Source organism: Zalophus californianus, chromosome 6 (genome assembly GCF_009762305.2).
Source record: "Zalophus californianus isolate mZalCal1 chromosome 6, mZalCal1.pri.v2, whole genome shotgun sequence".
Classification (NCBI taxonomy): Eukaryota; Metazoa; Chordata; class Mammalia; order Carnivora; family Otariidae; genus Zalophus; species Zalophus californianus.
Window position 1 is genome coordinate 57,773,656 of NC_045600.1, and position 16,014 is coordinate 57,789,669.

The 16,014-nt window shown below is 39.1% G+C and overlaps 1 protein-coding gene across 4 annotated transcripts; it reads left to right on the plus strand.

Moving 5' to 3' along the window:
- The first annotated feature begins 1,189 nt into the window (after positions 1-1,189).
- On the plus strand, positions 1,190-15,568 carry TRAPPC6B (trafficking protein particle complex 6B). Of its 4 annotated transcripts, none has more exons than XM_027569842.2 (6): positions 1,402-1,876; positions 9,362-9,429; positions 10,383-10,500; positions 11,760-11,843; positions 13,169-13,262; positions 14,381-15,568. In XM_027569842.2, the coding sequence occupies exons 1-6, from the start codon at positions 1,772-1,774 to the stop codon at positions 14,410-14,412; spliced, it is 501 nt and encodes a 166-aa protein (XP_027425643.1). In that variant the 5' UTR covers positions 1,402-1,771; the 3' UTR covers positions 14,413-15,568. The 4 variants fall into 4 exon arrangements, with proteins under 4 accessions (XP_027425645.1, XP_027425646.1, XP_027425643.1 ...); XM_027569843.2 differs by having other exon boundaries at positions 1,419-1,852; XM_027569844.2 differs by lacking the exon at positions 11,760-11,843 and having other exon boundaries at positions 1,190-1,876.
- The last annotated feature ends 446 nt before the right edge of the window (positions 15,569-16,014 follow it).

Genomic DNA, 16,014 nt, shown 5'->3' on the forward strand with positions numbered 1-16,014 from the left:
CTCGCTGAGCAGGGATCCTGACCTGAGCCAAAGGCAGACACTTAACTGACTGAGCCACCCAGGCAACTCTGGAACATGATCTTAAATTCCTGTGAAAGAATATGAAGAGTTGAGTGGTTATTGTAAACAACTAGAGAAAATTCAATATGTAAATTTTGGGGAAGCATTAAATTAAATTAATTATATTAATTGGGAAAGAATCTTCCTCTTGAACTACTAAGAAAAGAATCAATTACAGGCTAAGCAGCAAGTTTAAACCAGAACTTGCCAAATTTAAAAGGTGCATATATATGTGTTTGCATCTCTGTAGGAATTAAATCCCACATCTGCCATAGATAATAGGTTTCTTTTATAAAGAGTTTTTTCATTTGTCAGAGCACAAGCAGGGGGAGCTGCAGGCAGAAGGAGAAGCAGGCTCCCTGCTGAGCAAGGAGCCCTATGTGGGACTCATCCGATCCCAGAACCCTGGGATCATGACCTGAGCAGAAGGGAGACACAACCGACTGAGCCATCCAGGTGTCCCTGCCATAGATTCTTATGAGCTACTTCCCACAGTGAGATTGCTTTTCTGGTCTTCGCACTTTTCCATGCACCTAATCGTCAGGTTCTGTATTTTGTTTAAAGTGTACCTTCTTTGGGGTGCCTGGGTGGCTCAGTCCGTTAGGCGTCTGCCTTCGGCTCAGGTCATGATCTCAGGGTCCTGGGATCGAGCCCCGCATTGGGCTTCCTGCTCGGCAGGAAGCCTGCTTCTCCCTCTCCCACTCCCCCTGCTTGTGTTTCCTCTCTCGCTGTGTCTGTCTCTGTCAAATAAATATATTTTTTAAAAAAAGTGTACCTTGTTTGCTTATTTCATCCCCCTTAACTCTTATACCTGACTCCCAGTAAACTTCTGGTGGCCAAAATGACAATCTTTTTGCATACTAGGTTTAATCCACAGTGGATTGGGATAATTTCTCAATATCTAAACTTTATAGCCTGAAAAAATGATTTATACATTCACTCTCTTTACTCCTCATATTGAGGAACATATGGCAGAAATGAAAACTTTTGATGAAGCTAATTCTTTTTTTTTAAAGATTTTATTTATTTATTTGAGAGAGAGAATACATGAGAGGGGGAAAGGTCAGAGGGAGAGGCCGACTCCCCGCCGAGCAGGGAGCCCGATGCGGGACTCGATCCTGGGAGTCTAGGATCATGACCTGAGTCGAAGGCAGTCGCGCAACCAACTGAGCCACCCAGGCGCCCTATGAAGCTAATTCTTGTCAGTTCTAACACATAGCTGGTTAACACATTTCAGCAGGCGCTCCTTTGAACCCCCCTCGCAGCCCCGCCCTCGCTTCCCGCCCTGCGTCTGAAGTCGTTTGTGAGAGGAAGCTTCCCCCTATCTGGGTACTAGCCGTTCGTCCCAGGGAAGTAATTCTGTGATCATAGAGCTGGCGAATGCCGGGATAGAGGGGACCGGAAGTTGTTTTTTTTGCCCCCCCGCCCAGGGGCCGGATAGGGTCTCCGCTGGCTCTGTTTCCGGCTGCTGTCAGACTGTTAGGCCTGAGGGCTTGGTGGCCCTGGGTTGGGCTCGCCCCAGTACCGGGCTCACACTTCTACCAACCTTGGGGAAGCGGAGTGAATTCCTCGGTCTCCTAGCAAGCAGGAACTGGCTGTGGACTGAAGGAGTCGCGGTGCCGCCGTCCAAATCGCTCAGGCGCTAGCCGGAATCTTTGAGCCCGGCCCAAACGGGAGCCGAAACCCGGCGTTTGGAAGACTTAAGCAGGAAATGGCGGACGAGGCGTTGTTTTTGCTTCTCCATAACGAGATGGTGTCTGGAGTGTACAAGTCCGCGGAGCAGGGGGAGGTGGTGAGTGCTGCCAAAGCCCTTGAGGTCATTTTGCGATGATACTCTTTGTTTCCTCTCAGTTCTTTCCTTCAACCCTTGTCCAATGGCCACCGAACGCCTTCCGAAGAGTAGACAAACTGGTCCACGTATTCTAAGCCTAGAACCTTGTCATGACGCTCTCTTCAGTCTTTCATCCTTTTCTCTTTCGCATCTTCTGTTTGATCTTTCTTTTGTGCATTCCCATATCTGATTCTGCAGGTCACAGATTTTCTTTTAGCGTTGTCGCTACCATGATTTATGGCAGGGTTAATTGCACAGCTGGTTTTGGCACCCCTACGTAATTCTGTCATTTCCAGCACCCTGGAGCCGTCCACTGGACAGACTTGAGAAACTCCCCACACCTCCTATCTATAACCATCAGTATTACTGCACGCACCTTGAAGACAGAAGGCTAATGCGATTTGAGATTAAAGGGAAGTTTGCAGGCATTACTATAATTAGGAAACACATTTAATTCAAAAAATAGTTATTATTTAGTGCCCATTATGTCAGAGGTAGTTCTGCGTGTGTGTGGGGGGGGAATAGTAATGAAACAATGACTCCATTCTCCAGGGGGTTCCTTCTAATTTGTGGGAATCTTCATTCATTCATTGATTCATTCAGAAAATATTTATTAAGTGTGTATTGTGAGCCTGACACTGTGCTAAATGAGATCAACCCCCCACCTCACAGTCACTGGGGAATAGGGGTTCAATGAATAATTAACGTATTGGGTAGTAATTAGATATAGAATCATGGAGTTCTAATGAATACTATAAATGAAATATTCCAAAGTCATGCTCAAGTCAGAAGCCCTTTCTATAATGCTGTTGATAAAGAGGGGTGGAAAGTGGGGGTAGGGAAAGCATCTTAGGAAAAAGTAAAGGCATAGGGGTATGAAAGAGTGTAGTGCATTTAAATATGCTTAAGCATTTCACTGTGACTAGATTGAATGGGTGGAGAGTGAGAAATGTTAAGAACTGAAGCTGGAAAGAGCCCTGTATGCTGTATGATTAAAGAATTTGACATTCGCAGTGGAGATTTTTATTTTTAAAGATTTTATTTATATGTTTGACAGAAAGAGATATAGTGAGAGAGGGAACACAAGCAGGGAGCCCTCTGCGGGACTCAGTCCCAGGACTCTGGGATCATGACCTGAACTGAAGGCAGACGCTTAAGGACTGAGCCACCCAGGCACCCCATTTTTTTTTTTTTTTTAAGAGAGAGCGAGAGAGCACGAGCTGGGGAGGAGCAAGAGGAGAGAGAAAGAGAGAGAGTGATGGAAGGGGTAGAGAGAGAGGGAGAGAGAATCTTAAGCAGGCCCCACGCTCAGTGCAGAGCCCTATGTGGGGCTCAGTCTCACAATCCCGAGATCTTGACCTGAGCCGAAATCGAGAGTTGGACACTTAACCCAACTGAGCCCACCCATGTGCCCCAGTGGAGAATTTTAAAGAGCGGAATGATGTGGTCCATTTGCATTTTAGAAAGATAATCCAGTGTTTCGGTTGGAGAGAGAAGATCCTTATAGTGAGAAGATTCATTATTTCAGGAGTCAGCAGGAGATGATGAAGATCTGAATTAAGACAGAAAAGGAGAGAATGATTTGAAAGTTAGGAGGTAGAATCTCTAAGACTTGGTTAGGTATAGGAGTGAGAGTTGAAAATTATCCCCAGGTTTTTAACTTGAGCAGCTGTCCTGGATGGAGAGGAAATAAAAGAAAGAGATAAAGAATGAATTATTTGGGGGCACCTGGGTGGAGGGAGCAGGGGTTTAATGATAAAAGAGTAAAAGAGGTGTGTTGCTCATTATTCTTTGGGAAAAGGGTAAAAGGAAGGCTAACTTTGGTTAAAGCTGGTTAAGCATCTGCCTTCGGCTCAGGTCATGATCCCAGGGTCGAGTCCTGAATTGGGCTCCCTGCTCAGTGGGGAGTCTGCTTCTCTCTGTCTCCCTCTGGCCCTCCCCTGCTTGTGCGTGTATGCGCGCATTCTCTCAAATAAAAATCTTTAAAAAGTTTAAAGAATGAATTATTTTGAACAGGTTGAATTTCTGAGGTGTCTAGGAACCTGGGAAAGGTACTGCTCATGTGTAAACCACAAGAAGGATAGTGTATTAGTCTATTCAGGCTGCTATAACAAAACTTCACAATTGTGAAGGCTGAAGAGTCCAAGATCAAGGCACCAGCAGATTCTGGTCTGATGAAGGCCTTTGCCTGGTTCATAGATGGATGTCTTTTGGCTGTGTGTTCACATGGTGGAAGGGGGCTAGCTAGCTCTCTGGGGTCTCTTTTATACTGGCATTAATTCTGTTCTTAACAGCTCTATCCTCATGACAGAATCACCTCCCAAGGCCCCTATTTAATACTATCACACTGGGGGTTAGGATTTCAAAATAAGAATTTTAGGGGGGGATGCATTCACTCTATGGCAGAAAAGCATGATGCATTTGGAGATATTAGAAAGATACTGGGAAGAGTATTGGAAATGAAGCAGATCTATTTTCAGAGCCATCTGTAATAGAGATTTTTTTTTTTAATATTTTATTTATTTATTCATGAGAGACAGAGAGAGAGAGGCAGAGGGAGAAGCAGGCTCCCAAGGAGCAGGGAGCCCAATGTGGGACTCGATCCCAGGACCCTGGGATCATGACCTGAGCCGAAGGCAGACGCTTAACCATCTGAGCCACCCAGGCGCCCTGTAATAGAGATTTTTTCCAAGTTACACACTTTTGACTTCATTATCATCAGCAACCAATAGTTATTAACGTTTATAGCATCTATGCTAAGTGATGAGTAGCAGACGTTTACTGTTTAAGCAAAGTTAGCCTTCCTTTTACCCTTTTCCCAAAGAATAATGAGCAACACACACCTCTTTTACTCTTTATCATTAAACCCCTGCTCCCTCAGTGTGTGCAATCACTTCTTTTTATTCCTCTCTCTAGTTTCCCTCTTTCAACTTTTAGCCTGGAAAATCTTTTTTTTTTAATCCCTCTTTTTTCCAGTGGATTAACCAAAATAAAACAGAGCTATTGTAATCGTGACTGATAATATTAAGAGATGTGCTCGTCATATAAGGGAAAGGAAAGCTGTAAGTTTTGAATCATTTAATCTAAAAATAACTTTTGGGGGGCACCTGGGTGGCTCAGTCGGTGGGGAGCTGCTTCTCCTTCTCCCTCTGCTGCTCCCCCTGCTTGTGTTCTCTCTTGCTCTCTCTCCTGCTGTCAAATAAATAAATAAAATCTTTTAAAAAATGAAAATAATTTTGGGGTGCCTGACTGGCTCAGTGGGTAGAGTATGCGACTCTTTTTTAAAGATCTGTTTATTTCTTAGAGAGAGAGCACAAGAGTGGGGGAGAGGGGTTGCAGAGGGAGAGGGAGAGGGAAATTCAAGCAGATTCCATGCTGAGTGTGATCCCACGACCCTGGGATCACAACCTGGGCTGAAACCAAGAGTTGGACGCTTAACCGACTGCGCCGCCCAGGTGCCCCAACTGAGCATGCAACTCTTGATCTTTGGGTTGTAAGTTTGAGCTCCACCCTGGGTGTAGAGATTACTTAAAAATAAATATTTAAAACTACATAAATAAAAATACATTTTTTTCTTACTGCACTTTGTTTACAGTGGGGAATTGAAAGTGCATATAAGCAAAAAGGATTTTAAAAAGTTAATATGGCAGTGTTGATTAGCAAGTCGTCCCCTTGCTCATGCTCTCATTTCGGAATCTATACGAGGGTTCATTGTATTAGTGTCTCTACTTTAAGTGTACTTCAGATTTGTAATAAAAAAATGTAAAAGAAAGACACATAATCCTGACATCAAGCAATCGTTTTTATATATCTTTTAAGAAATGGTCATAAGTTTTGAAGTGAAATAAAGGAAAGAACCACTGTTCTCACTCTCCAAATCAATAATTTTCAAACTATGCTTAAGGAGGAATTAAATCTTTAAAAACTGAATAATTGGGCATTTACCAATTTATGGAGAATAGATTTTTTAAAAAGGTTAATAGATAACATACCTCAAGTTTAATTTTTCTTAAAAACTTGGTACCCACTCGTTAATATTCACAGATACCAAAGTGAATGAACAAGCATCAACATCAGAAGGTATTTACTAGGGCATAATTCAAAAGCTCATGTGATCAATAGTTAGGATTTGAGAATGTCTACATATAATCATATTTCCTGCTAATCAACATACTCTTGGCTGATTCTATAAAGACCAGATTGTTCCACAAAGGCTGACAGGTTACTTATTCCACCTGAGCATTTTTTTTTTCCACCTGAGTATGTTTTGAAGTGAGCTGGAAAATAACAGAAAAATGAATGATTGTGGTAAGTACAATAATAGATTTATGTGCAGAGTGTTAATGACAGCGTAGGGCCCAAAGGAGGGTGAAGGAAGGCTTTTGGGAGGATATGATACTTGAGCTGAATTTAAAGGATATACCGTCTATTGGGTGGCTCAGTTTGTTGGGTTTCCTACTCTTGGTTTTGGCTCAGGTCATGATCTCAGGGTTCTGAGATCGAGCCCCATCTCAGGCTCCATGCTCAGTGGGGAGCCTGCTTGAGATTCTCTCTCTTCCTTTCCCTCTCCCCACTGCACACACACACTCGCTCTCTCAAATAAATAAATCTTTAAAAATAAAGGTGCAGCGGGGTGGCTCAGTTGGTTATGTGTCTGCCTTTGGCTCAGGTCATGATCTCAGGGTCCTGGGATCGGGTCCTGCATCCAGCTCGGTGGTAAGTTCGCTTCTCCCTCTTCCTCTCCCCTTGCTCATGCTCTCTCTCAAATAAATAAAATCTTTAAAAAAAAAGCTATACGATGTATGGAACAGCATGTGGTATTCCATATACCATATGTGGGGTGGCTGAAGAAAGCATGGAACTCTGGAGTTGTTGCAGAAATTTCAGAGTGGTAGAAGGAGAGATGTTTGTGGATATGTGGCTGTTAGTGAATCTGGTTAACTAGCCAGGATCATTTAAGGAAAGGCACATAATGCCATGCTAAGGAGTTTGATCTTTATTTTGAAGAAAGGGGAGAGGGTGCTGAAAGGTTCAGTAGAGAAATAACATGATTTGGTTTTTAGAAAATCTGTACCAGAAATACAGAAGACAGAAATCAAAGGAGGAAAAAACTAGAGAAAAGGAGATCATCTGGAAAGCTCTAACTGAAAACCAGGAGAGAAATGAGAAGGGCTAACTTAAGTAGTAAGGATGGAGAGAGAAGATAAATTTTGAAAACATATAGACGATAGGCTCCATAGGACTGCAATGCATGTGGAGGGTTGGGAGTAAAGAGGTGAAGAAACTGGAAGTTTTCTGGTTGGGGTTACTAGGTGGATGGTGGTGCCATTAATAAATTTAGGGAATTTTAGAGGCAGCACAGGCTGAGGAAATTAAGATAATATCTTTTTTTTTAAAGATTTTATTTATTTATTTTTGAGAGAGAGAGTGCCACACACGCACCTGTGGGAGCAGGGTGGGGGCAGGTAGAGGGAGAAAATCTCAAGCAGACTTTGTGCTGAGCATCCAGCCAGTTGCAGGGATCGATCCCACAACCCTGAGACCACAACCTGAGCTGAAACCAAGAGTTGGTTGCCCAGGCGCCCCTCATTTAATTTTTTTAAAGATTTTATTTTTAAGTAATCTCTACACCCAAGGTGGGGCTCAAACTTACAACCCTGGGATCAAGTTGCATGCTCTACTGACTGAGCCAGCCTGGTACCCCGAATATCATTTTGAATACGCCTTATTTGAGGGGGCTGTGGGACCTCTCTATAGCTATGTCCAGTAAACTCTGTAGTATAAAAGTACAGATTTAGTAGTCACAACCTCATTAGTAGAATACATGGTTCCTTAAAAGAAAGTTCAGCAAATAATGAGGTCTATGGTATACTTAGTGGAGACTACAAGCTTCAGAATATATAAATATCCCTGCCATTTTGGAGCTGTATTCTAGCAGAGGGTGGGGATGTGAAATTAGTAAAATGTATATTGTATGTTAAATGGTGAAAGAAGTTCTTTGGAGACTAATTAAGCAGGGAAATGGGATAGGGCATCAGAATCATTTTAGAATGCTTTTTTTTTTTTGCTTTATTTTTAAGTAATCTCTACACCCAACGTGGAACTTGAATTTACAACCCAGAGATCAAGAGTTACATGCTCTACCCACTGAGCCAGCCAGGCACCCTTCTTTTAGAGGGCTTCTTAAAACACAGATTACTAACCCCACACCTACAGTTTCTGATTCAGTAAATTGGGTTTCAGAATTTGCAGTTTTTACAAGTTCATACATGATGCTAATGTTACTGGTCTTGGGGCACACTTTGAAAATCACCAGAATAGAGAAATTCTGAAGGGGAATAATGTTGCAGTTTTAAAGAAGATAGTTAAAGTGAGCCTCACTGATGTGGGTGGGTAGGGTGATGCATGAAATAGATAAAGGTGATTAAGAATATACTTAAACTGTGATGAGCACTGAATAATCTATAGAATTGTTGCATGATTATATTGTATCTGAAAAAAAAAAAGGGCCTCATTGAGATGGTGACATGTGAGTAAAGACTTGAAGCAAGGGAGTTGGTCATGTGGATATCTGGAGGAAGAGCTGCCTGTGCAGAAGACCCAAGATTGGAGCATGCCTGGCATGTTTAAGAACAGCAAGACTAGTATAGCTAGAGCCCATGCGAGTGAAGAAGAGTAGAAGGTTGAGGCCTGCGAGATAGAGAAATCTGGATTATATACAACTGTGTAGATTCAGCATATGGGTAGTATTTAAAGTCTGAAGACTGAATGAGATTGTCAAAGAGCAAACCAACTCAACTGCATGATTCCTGGCATAGGCTGGTGGAGTAATCAACTAAGACACTGAGAACTGGAAAGCTTGGATGACTCTAAGAGACATTTTGAAGCAAGGAACAATAGAATTTAATGACCTCCCAAAGGGAATGACTGATGGAAAGGTGATACTTTGACTTCATTTTTATAACTGAGGAGAAAAGAATAGTTGAAAATGGGGGGAAAAAAAAGGTTAAAGGGAGTAATTAGGAAGAGGGGTTGGCATTTCTGAAAAGTAGTGACAGTTCCCTGTTTACCTTATTGCCTTATGAAATGATTAGTACTAAGAAAACTCAAATATAACTTGTAATTCACTTTTTCTTAGACTACTTTAGTGAGGGTGCCTGGGTGGCTCAGTCGGTTAAGTGTCTGCCTTTAGCTCAGGTCTTGATCTCAGGGTCCTGGGATCTAGCCCTGTGGCAGGCTTCCTGCTCAGCAGGGGAGTCTGCTTCTTGGTCTCCCTCTGCCCCTCCCCCTACTTATGCTGTCTCTCGCTCACTCTTAAATAAATAAATAAAATCTTTAAAAAAAAAATGTTTTAGTGAAAAAAGTGTAACCACTTACATTAATATTTTTAGTCAACATCTTAAAACAATTTTTTAAATAATAATATTCTCGCATTCTAAAAATATTCCAAACTATTATTTTTTAAAATAGGAAAATGGACGCTGTATTACTAAGCTGGAAAACATGGGGTTTCGAGTGGGACAAGGATTGATAGAAAGGTGAGCAGTATGGATTTGAAAATTTTCTTCCAGGTAGGTTATAAACAAAGGTGATCCATTTCAAAAGATTGTATAAAATTTGAAATACTTTAGTTTTAATTCCTAAATTTTATTTATTCTCTGTTCTTTAATTCACAGATTACAATTTCTTTTTAGGTCTGATGTTATTTGAACTCCGTTATCCAACTTTCATGTTTTAATATTTGAAGAAAATGTATATGTATATTTTGTATTTTAGACTTCTTTCCTAAAAAATTTGGCGTACTGAAACAACTGTCTAAAATCTTGTTGCATTTACGGGGTGCCTGGGTGGCTCGGTTGAGCGACTGCCTTCGGCTAGGGTCATGATGCTGGAGTCCCTGGATCGAGTCCTGCATTGGGCTCCCTGCTCAGCGGGGAGCCTGCTTCTCTCTCTAACCCTCCCCCCTCTCATGTACTCTCTCTCTCTCTCTCATTCTCTCAAATAAGTAAATCTTTAAAAAAAATAAAAAATAAAATAAAATCTTGTTGTATTTTCTACTTAAGGTCTGGTAGGTTCTTTAACGTAAATGGATTTTTGTTTAGATGCAAGGGATGGAAATGCTTTAGAGTCTATGTTTATGCATTTAGTAATCTAATTTATAGATCAATTCATAATGTATTCCTTTCTCATTATCTGAATAACTGAGTCTGGTTATATTTTATATAACAATACCACGATTATGCTCAGCATTTTTTTTTAATGTGCTAGAATGAATCGTACCTAAAATTGCAGCTTACTGTTAGACTAATTTTAGCACCATAATTACATAACAATGTGAATTGAGATGTGATCTTCTTTGCTTGGTGCTTATCACTTTATGACTGTCAATAAATGTTCAGTGCTATTCTGGCATTTCAAAATTAGTGAATAATATGACCCTCCTGCTTTCTTTGGAGGAAGAATACTAATTACTTTAAGTTGGTTTTTTTAGGTTTACAAAAGATACTGCAAGGTTCAAGGATGAGTTAGATATCATGAAGTTCATTTGTAAAGATTTTTGGACTACAGTATTCAAGAAACAAATCGACAATCTAAGGACAAATCATCAGGTATTTAGACAAATTAATGCCTATTTTTTAAGTCCTTTAACTTCACATAAATGTTCTATTTTAGTCATTTATTTATTATATAAAACTTAAAATAATTTCTAGTCAACTTTGAAATTTTCTTTTATATGTTATGAATACATCATTACTTTTCTCTATAATAGGATATAGTGAATAAAAAAAAAGACAATTATCGGTAATGATAGCTATTTCTTTCCCCCAATTAAATAACTTATCTTAGGTTTTAAAAAGTAGCAAATGTCAGAATGATAAAGGTTTTAGGATTTGGTTCCTTAGTTATTATTACTTGGTGGTGGTTTTCTGCAGAACCACAAATATGTCACATTTGTCTTTAGAGGGGTGCCTGGGTGGCTCAGTTGTTAAGCGTCTGCCTTCGGCTCAGGTCATGGTACCAGGGTCCTGGGATTGAGCCCCACATCGGGCTCTCTGCTCAGTGGGAAGCCTGCTTCTCCCTCTCCCACTCCCCCTGCTTGTGTTCCCTCTCTCGCTGTGTCTCTCTCTGTCAAATAAATAAAATCTTTAAAAAAAAAATGTCTTTAGAGTAATTTCTAAAGTTTAATTTATAGAGCGTATTTAACTCTTAAGTAACTCTTGCAATATTTAGTTGATGTCATTCTTTTCTTCTTAAAATAATTTGTTAATATAAGATTTAATAGATTACATGGAAAATTATGCATTTAAATAGATTTATTTTGTTTTATAAAACTCAAGGAAATATTTAGAATGGATTTGGCATTTTGATTGATTAGAAAGTGAAAATAATTTAGTAGCTACCAGTAGCTTTCATTTTTTCATATAACAATATTTTACTTTGTAAATACTGAAAATGCTAATGGGAAGAAGTGACTGATTATTGGCTTTCTAGATATGAGCTAATAATATATAACTGCTAATTCCACCTGGACATGTATTTCTGATTCCTTTGCACTAGACTGTGGGCTCTTTAAGGGTAGGAACTATCTTAAGACTGAGCCACCCAGGCGCCCCCAAGGGTAGGAACTATCTTATGCATCTTTGTATCTTTAGTATCTTAAAGCTTTCAATAAATATTAGTGTTATAAAGTTCTGAACAACTCTTCAGCTTGAACACTGCAAAATTCCTTCATTTAAAGAAATTTGAGCAGTGGAAAGGAGAGTTTTAATAACTTAAAAAAACTCTTGAATTGTTTTGAAGGGAAGAGATCATTTTTAAGAACTACACACTACACTGACTTTGGATGTTTTTTCTATTTTTGAAACAGGGTATCTATGTACTTCAGGACAACAAATTTCGTCTGCTTACTCAGATGTCTGCAGGAAAGCAGTATTTAGAACATGCATCTAAGGTATTTAATGGAGTAGAAAATGGGGGTTTTCATAGGGAAAGTACAATGCCAACCACAACAGACTTTTGAATTTAGAATAGGTTTTAAACTTGTTCTTTTTTGTTTAAGCACGTCTTTTTTTTTTTTTTTATTAGAGAGAGAGATAGCAAGAGAGGGAACACAAGCAGGGGGAGTGGGAGAGGGAGAAGCAGGCTTCCTGCAGAGCAGAGAGCCCAATGCAGGGCTCCATCCCAGGATCCTGGGATCACGACCTGAGCCGAAGGCAGACGCCTAACGACTGAGCCACCCAGGCGCCCCTCTTTCTTTCTTTCTTTTTTTTTTTTAAGATTTTATGTATTGGGATGCCTGAGTGGCTCAGTTGGTTAAGCGTCTGCCTTTGGCTCAGGTCATGATCCCAGGGTCCTGGCATCGAGTACCAAAACTGGCTCCTTGCTCAGCGGGGAGCCTGCTTCTCCCTCTGCCTGCCATTCCCCCTGCTTGTGCTCGCTCTCTCTGACAAATGAAATCTAAATAAATAAATAAATAAATATTTATTTGAGAGAGAGAATGAGCAGGGGAGGAGCACACTCCCTGCTGAGCACAGAGCCCGATGCGGATCATGACCTGAGTGGAAGGCAGATGCTTAACCGACTGAGCCACCCAGGCACCCCTTTATTTAACCTCTTTTCAGTGAAATAGGAGACAGGTGTTCACCATATTAAAATAACCTATATTAACCTCTAGCTGAATAGGCTTATGATGTCTAATTAAACACTATAAGTAAATGCCATTGAAATGTAAATTAATGTTAGATTCTTGAATATAGCAAAAATATATCAAAAAAGATAGTCAAGCTTATAAAACTGGCGTTAGTTGTACGAAATTACTCACCTCAGAGTTTATATTTACAATCTCCTTTAGTTAATTAAGAAAACAATTTTTTAATATTGTTAGCATTTGTTTCTAAGAATACATGTTTTGTGTTAAGTATATCTGTGTTTCTGGGTTTTGTGTATAAGACAACTTAGGTCGTGATTCTTAACTTTTATTTATTTATGTATTTTATTTTATTTATTTGAGAGAGAGTAAGAGAGAGAGAGAGCACAAGCAGGGTGAAGGGCAGAGGGAGAAGCAGACTCCCTGCTGAGCAGGGAGCCTGATGCAGGGCTCAATCCCAGGACCCTGAGATCATGACCTGAGCCAAAGGCAGATGCTTAACCAACTGATCCATCCAGGCACCCCAGCAGTGACTTATTAACAGCAAGGCTTAACTAAATGTCATATTTATCAATAGTATTGTGATCTTAGTAAATCCTTAATATTCTTTACATTTTTGTTCCTTTCAGTATTTAGCATTTACGTGTGGCTTAATCAGAGGTGGCTTATCAAACTTAGGGATAAAAAGTATTGTCACAGCTGAAGTGTCTTCAATGCCAGCCTGTAAGTTGAATTCACATTTCTTAAAAATGTTTTCAGTGATTATTTTTCAAATCTGGTGTTTTTTTGTTTGTTTTTGTTAATTTAGAGAAAATTTAAAATGCTAAAGCCATTTTGTTTTACTTTTATCAATTTTAACATTTAATGTAATATGTAGCATACTTTATTCATATTCAAAGATTTTTAAATTCATAATAGACAGTGATTTAAGAAAGTGTGCTAAAGTAATCCAAATGTGTAAGACAGTTTAAGTGGTGATTCTTTTATATATTTATTTTTATTTATTTGAGAGAGAGCAAGAGAGAGTGAGTGACAGAGCACAAACCAGGGGGAGAGGCAGACTCCCTGCTGAGCAGGGAGCCTGATACGGGGCTCGATCTCGGGACCCTGGCCAGGATCACGACCTGAGCCAAAGGCAGATGCTTAACTGGCTGAGCCACCCAGGTATCCCTATGTATTTATTTTTAAGATTTATTTATTCTAGGGGCGGGGGAGGGCAAAGAGAGAAGGAGGGAGTCCAAAGTGGACTCTTGTGCTCAGTGCAGATCCTGACACAGGGCTCCATCCCAAGACCCCAAGATCACGACCTGAACTGAAACCAAGAGTCAGATGCTCAACCAACTGCGCCACCCAGGTGCTCCGGTGAATCTTAACTTTTAAAGGAAAAATTTCTGCATTATTCTTTTAAGATAAATTTCCCTATAGCATTGAAAATGTCTTTTTTAAAAACAATTTTCTAGAATAAAGCTAGATAAAGCCAACTAGTCTTTTATCGCTAAACTCCTTTCCAAAGGTCTTTTTACCAAAGCTTCCAACCAAGAATAAAATTGACTTGAGCTTCACTATATTTCCTTTCTATTCACAATGATAATAGGCAGTGAAATACCCAAAAGGTAGGAATCACAAAGAGAAGCAAAGACACCTATTCACAAAACAAATAATCATCTCATAAAAATGAAATTGACTTTATTGAGTATTATGAATGAAAAGTGTGAAAAGTTGTTTGACATAGCAAGTTTCTTCATTGAAACTACTCTCTAATAGAACAGAAAATTGATGTTTAGGCTTTTTTTCCTTGTACCTAAAAATCAAGGAATGATTTTTCATTTTTCCTTTTTTAGGTAAATTTCAGGTGATGATACAGAAGCTATAAAACATACTGAAATGCAAGGCAAGGCTTCAACAGTGTAAAGAGATAAATTATTCATGTATAAAGTATTTCAAGTAGCAATGATTTAATTACATTATTGGACATTTGTATTGATATAAGGTATTTGCTAACTTATGTAATGAAAGATGCACTCTTAAGCGGGAGTAAGGTTGTAGTTTATTAATTTAACACAGACCTTTTTAAAGCAGAAAAAGAGACATTCTATCATAACATAGATTTTACTATAACTATTCAGAATGAAAAACCTGATTTCAAATAACTAAACCCCAAGATGTAGGACCCTTATTTTAAACGTTCTTATTTGCTTATAGTGGTGTGTATTTAACCACAGATAGAGAAGCAGAATTCAGGGTTTGATGAATTAGCATTAAGAAAAGTATGTATCAATCAGAATCATTTCTGTAAGAATGAACAAATTTTGGTTTTGCTTTATGAATTTTAGTTATTAAGAAAAGCAAACAGTACACTAAACAATTATTTTATTATAATTTATTTCTATTAAGAATTTTTATGCCTATAAGGATTTTATTATATACATTATGTATTGTGTGTGTGTGTGTGTGTGTGTGTGTGTGTGTGATACATACATCCTATCTAACTGCCTAAATGGCTTAAAAAGTTCATTTTACTTTAACAGAATTTAGTCCTTAATTTTACTTTAATAGAATTCAGTCCTTGAGAGCTCCATTAATGTAATAAGGTGAAATATAGATTAGTTTAAATGTGAATTCAGTGACTCCAGGGCCAAAGAATGTTAGGTATTTGAGGAAGGAATTTTATACTTACTCCTGTTACAGTCTTGACTTCAGCTTCTCTCCCCATGTGTGGAAGGGCTGGTGAAGGTTCTAATTCTCTAACTACTATTTCCCAAGAGCAGAGGGGTGGATAATTGGATTAGGCACACCAACTTTCATTGGACCCTATCTTCTCAGTGGGTTGGGGTCAGTGCTCATCATTTCCTCTTCCATCTGATAACCGGGAGGATAAGCATAAAGATGAAAGCCATCATATTGAGGATAGCAGGATGCACGGATAGAAAGCACCCTAATTGTACTTCTGAATTAACCAATCCTGGAACTGCTTTTTCTTTGGACTTTTTGTTACATGAGATAATAAATTCCTTAACTTGTTCAGTCTACTTTTGGTTCTGTACTTTGTTACTTGCTGTACACCTTAAACTTAAAAAACAATGTTATATGTCAAATATATCTCAAGCTGGGAAGAATGAGTACAGAAATTTGTATGTATAAGGATTTTCACTATTTAAGTGTTCACTGATGGCACTTGATTAAATTATGGTACTGACATATAAGAAAATGCTGTGCAGCTGGTGAAAAGGATGAAATCATGTATTTATGCACATGGAATGCTATTAATTGATGTTAAGAGAAAAAACTCTGTTATAGGATACAGCACATACAATGTATAAATTCTGAGTATCAGACCGGAAAGTTACAAGTAAATTGTACAGTGGATGGAGATTTTTGACTTTTAGCTTTTTATTATTTGGGTTTTAAAATAATCATTTGCCACAATAAGGATATTTCTATTTGAGGTGAGAAATCATGATAAATCAGTGATTTT

What these genes read in the sequence shown, in the direction of transcription:
- TRAPPC6B (XM_027569842.2), top strand. Translation starts at nt 1,772, where the DNA reads ATGGCGGACGAGGCGTTGTTTTTGCTTCTCCATAACGAGATGGTGTCT. An exon ending in GTGCTGCCAAAGCCCTTGAG is followed by an intron (nt 1,877 to 9,361) that starts GTCATTTTGCGA and finishes TTTTTAAAATAG; the next exon opens with GAAAATGGACGCTGTATTAC. An exon ending in ATTTAGAACATGCATCTAAG is followed by an intron (nt 11,844 to 13,168) that starts GTATTTAATGGA and finishes TGTTCCTTTCAG; the next exon opens with TATTTAGCATTTACGTGTGG.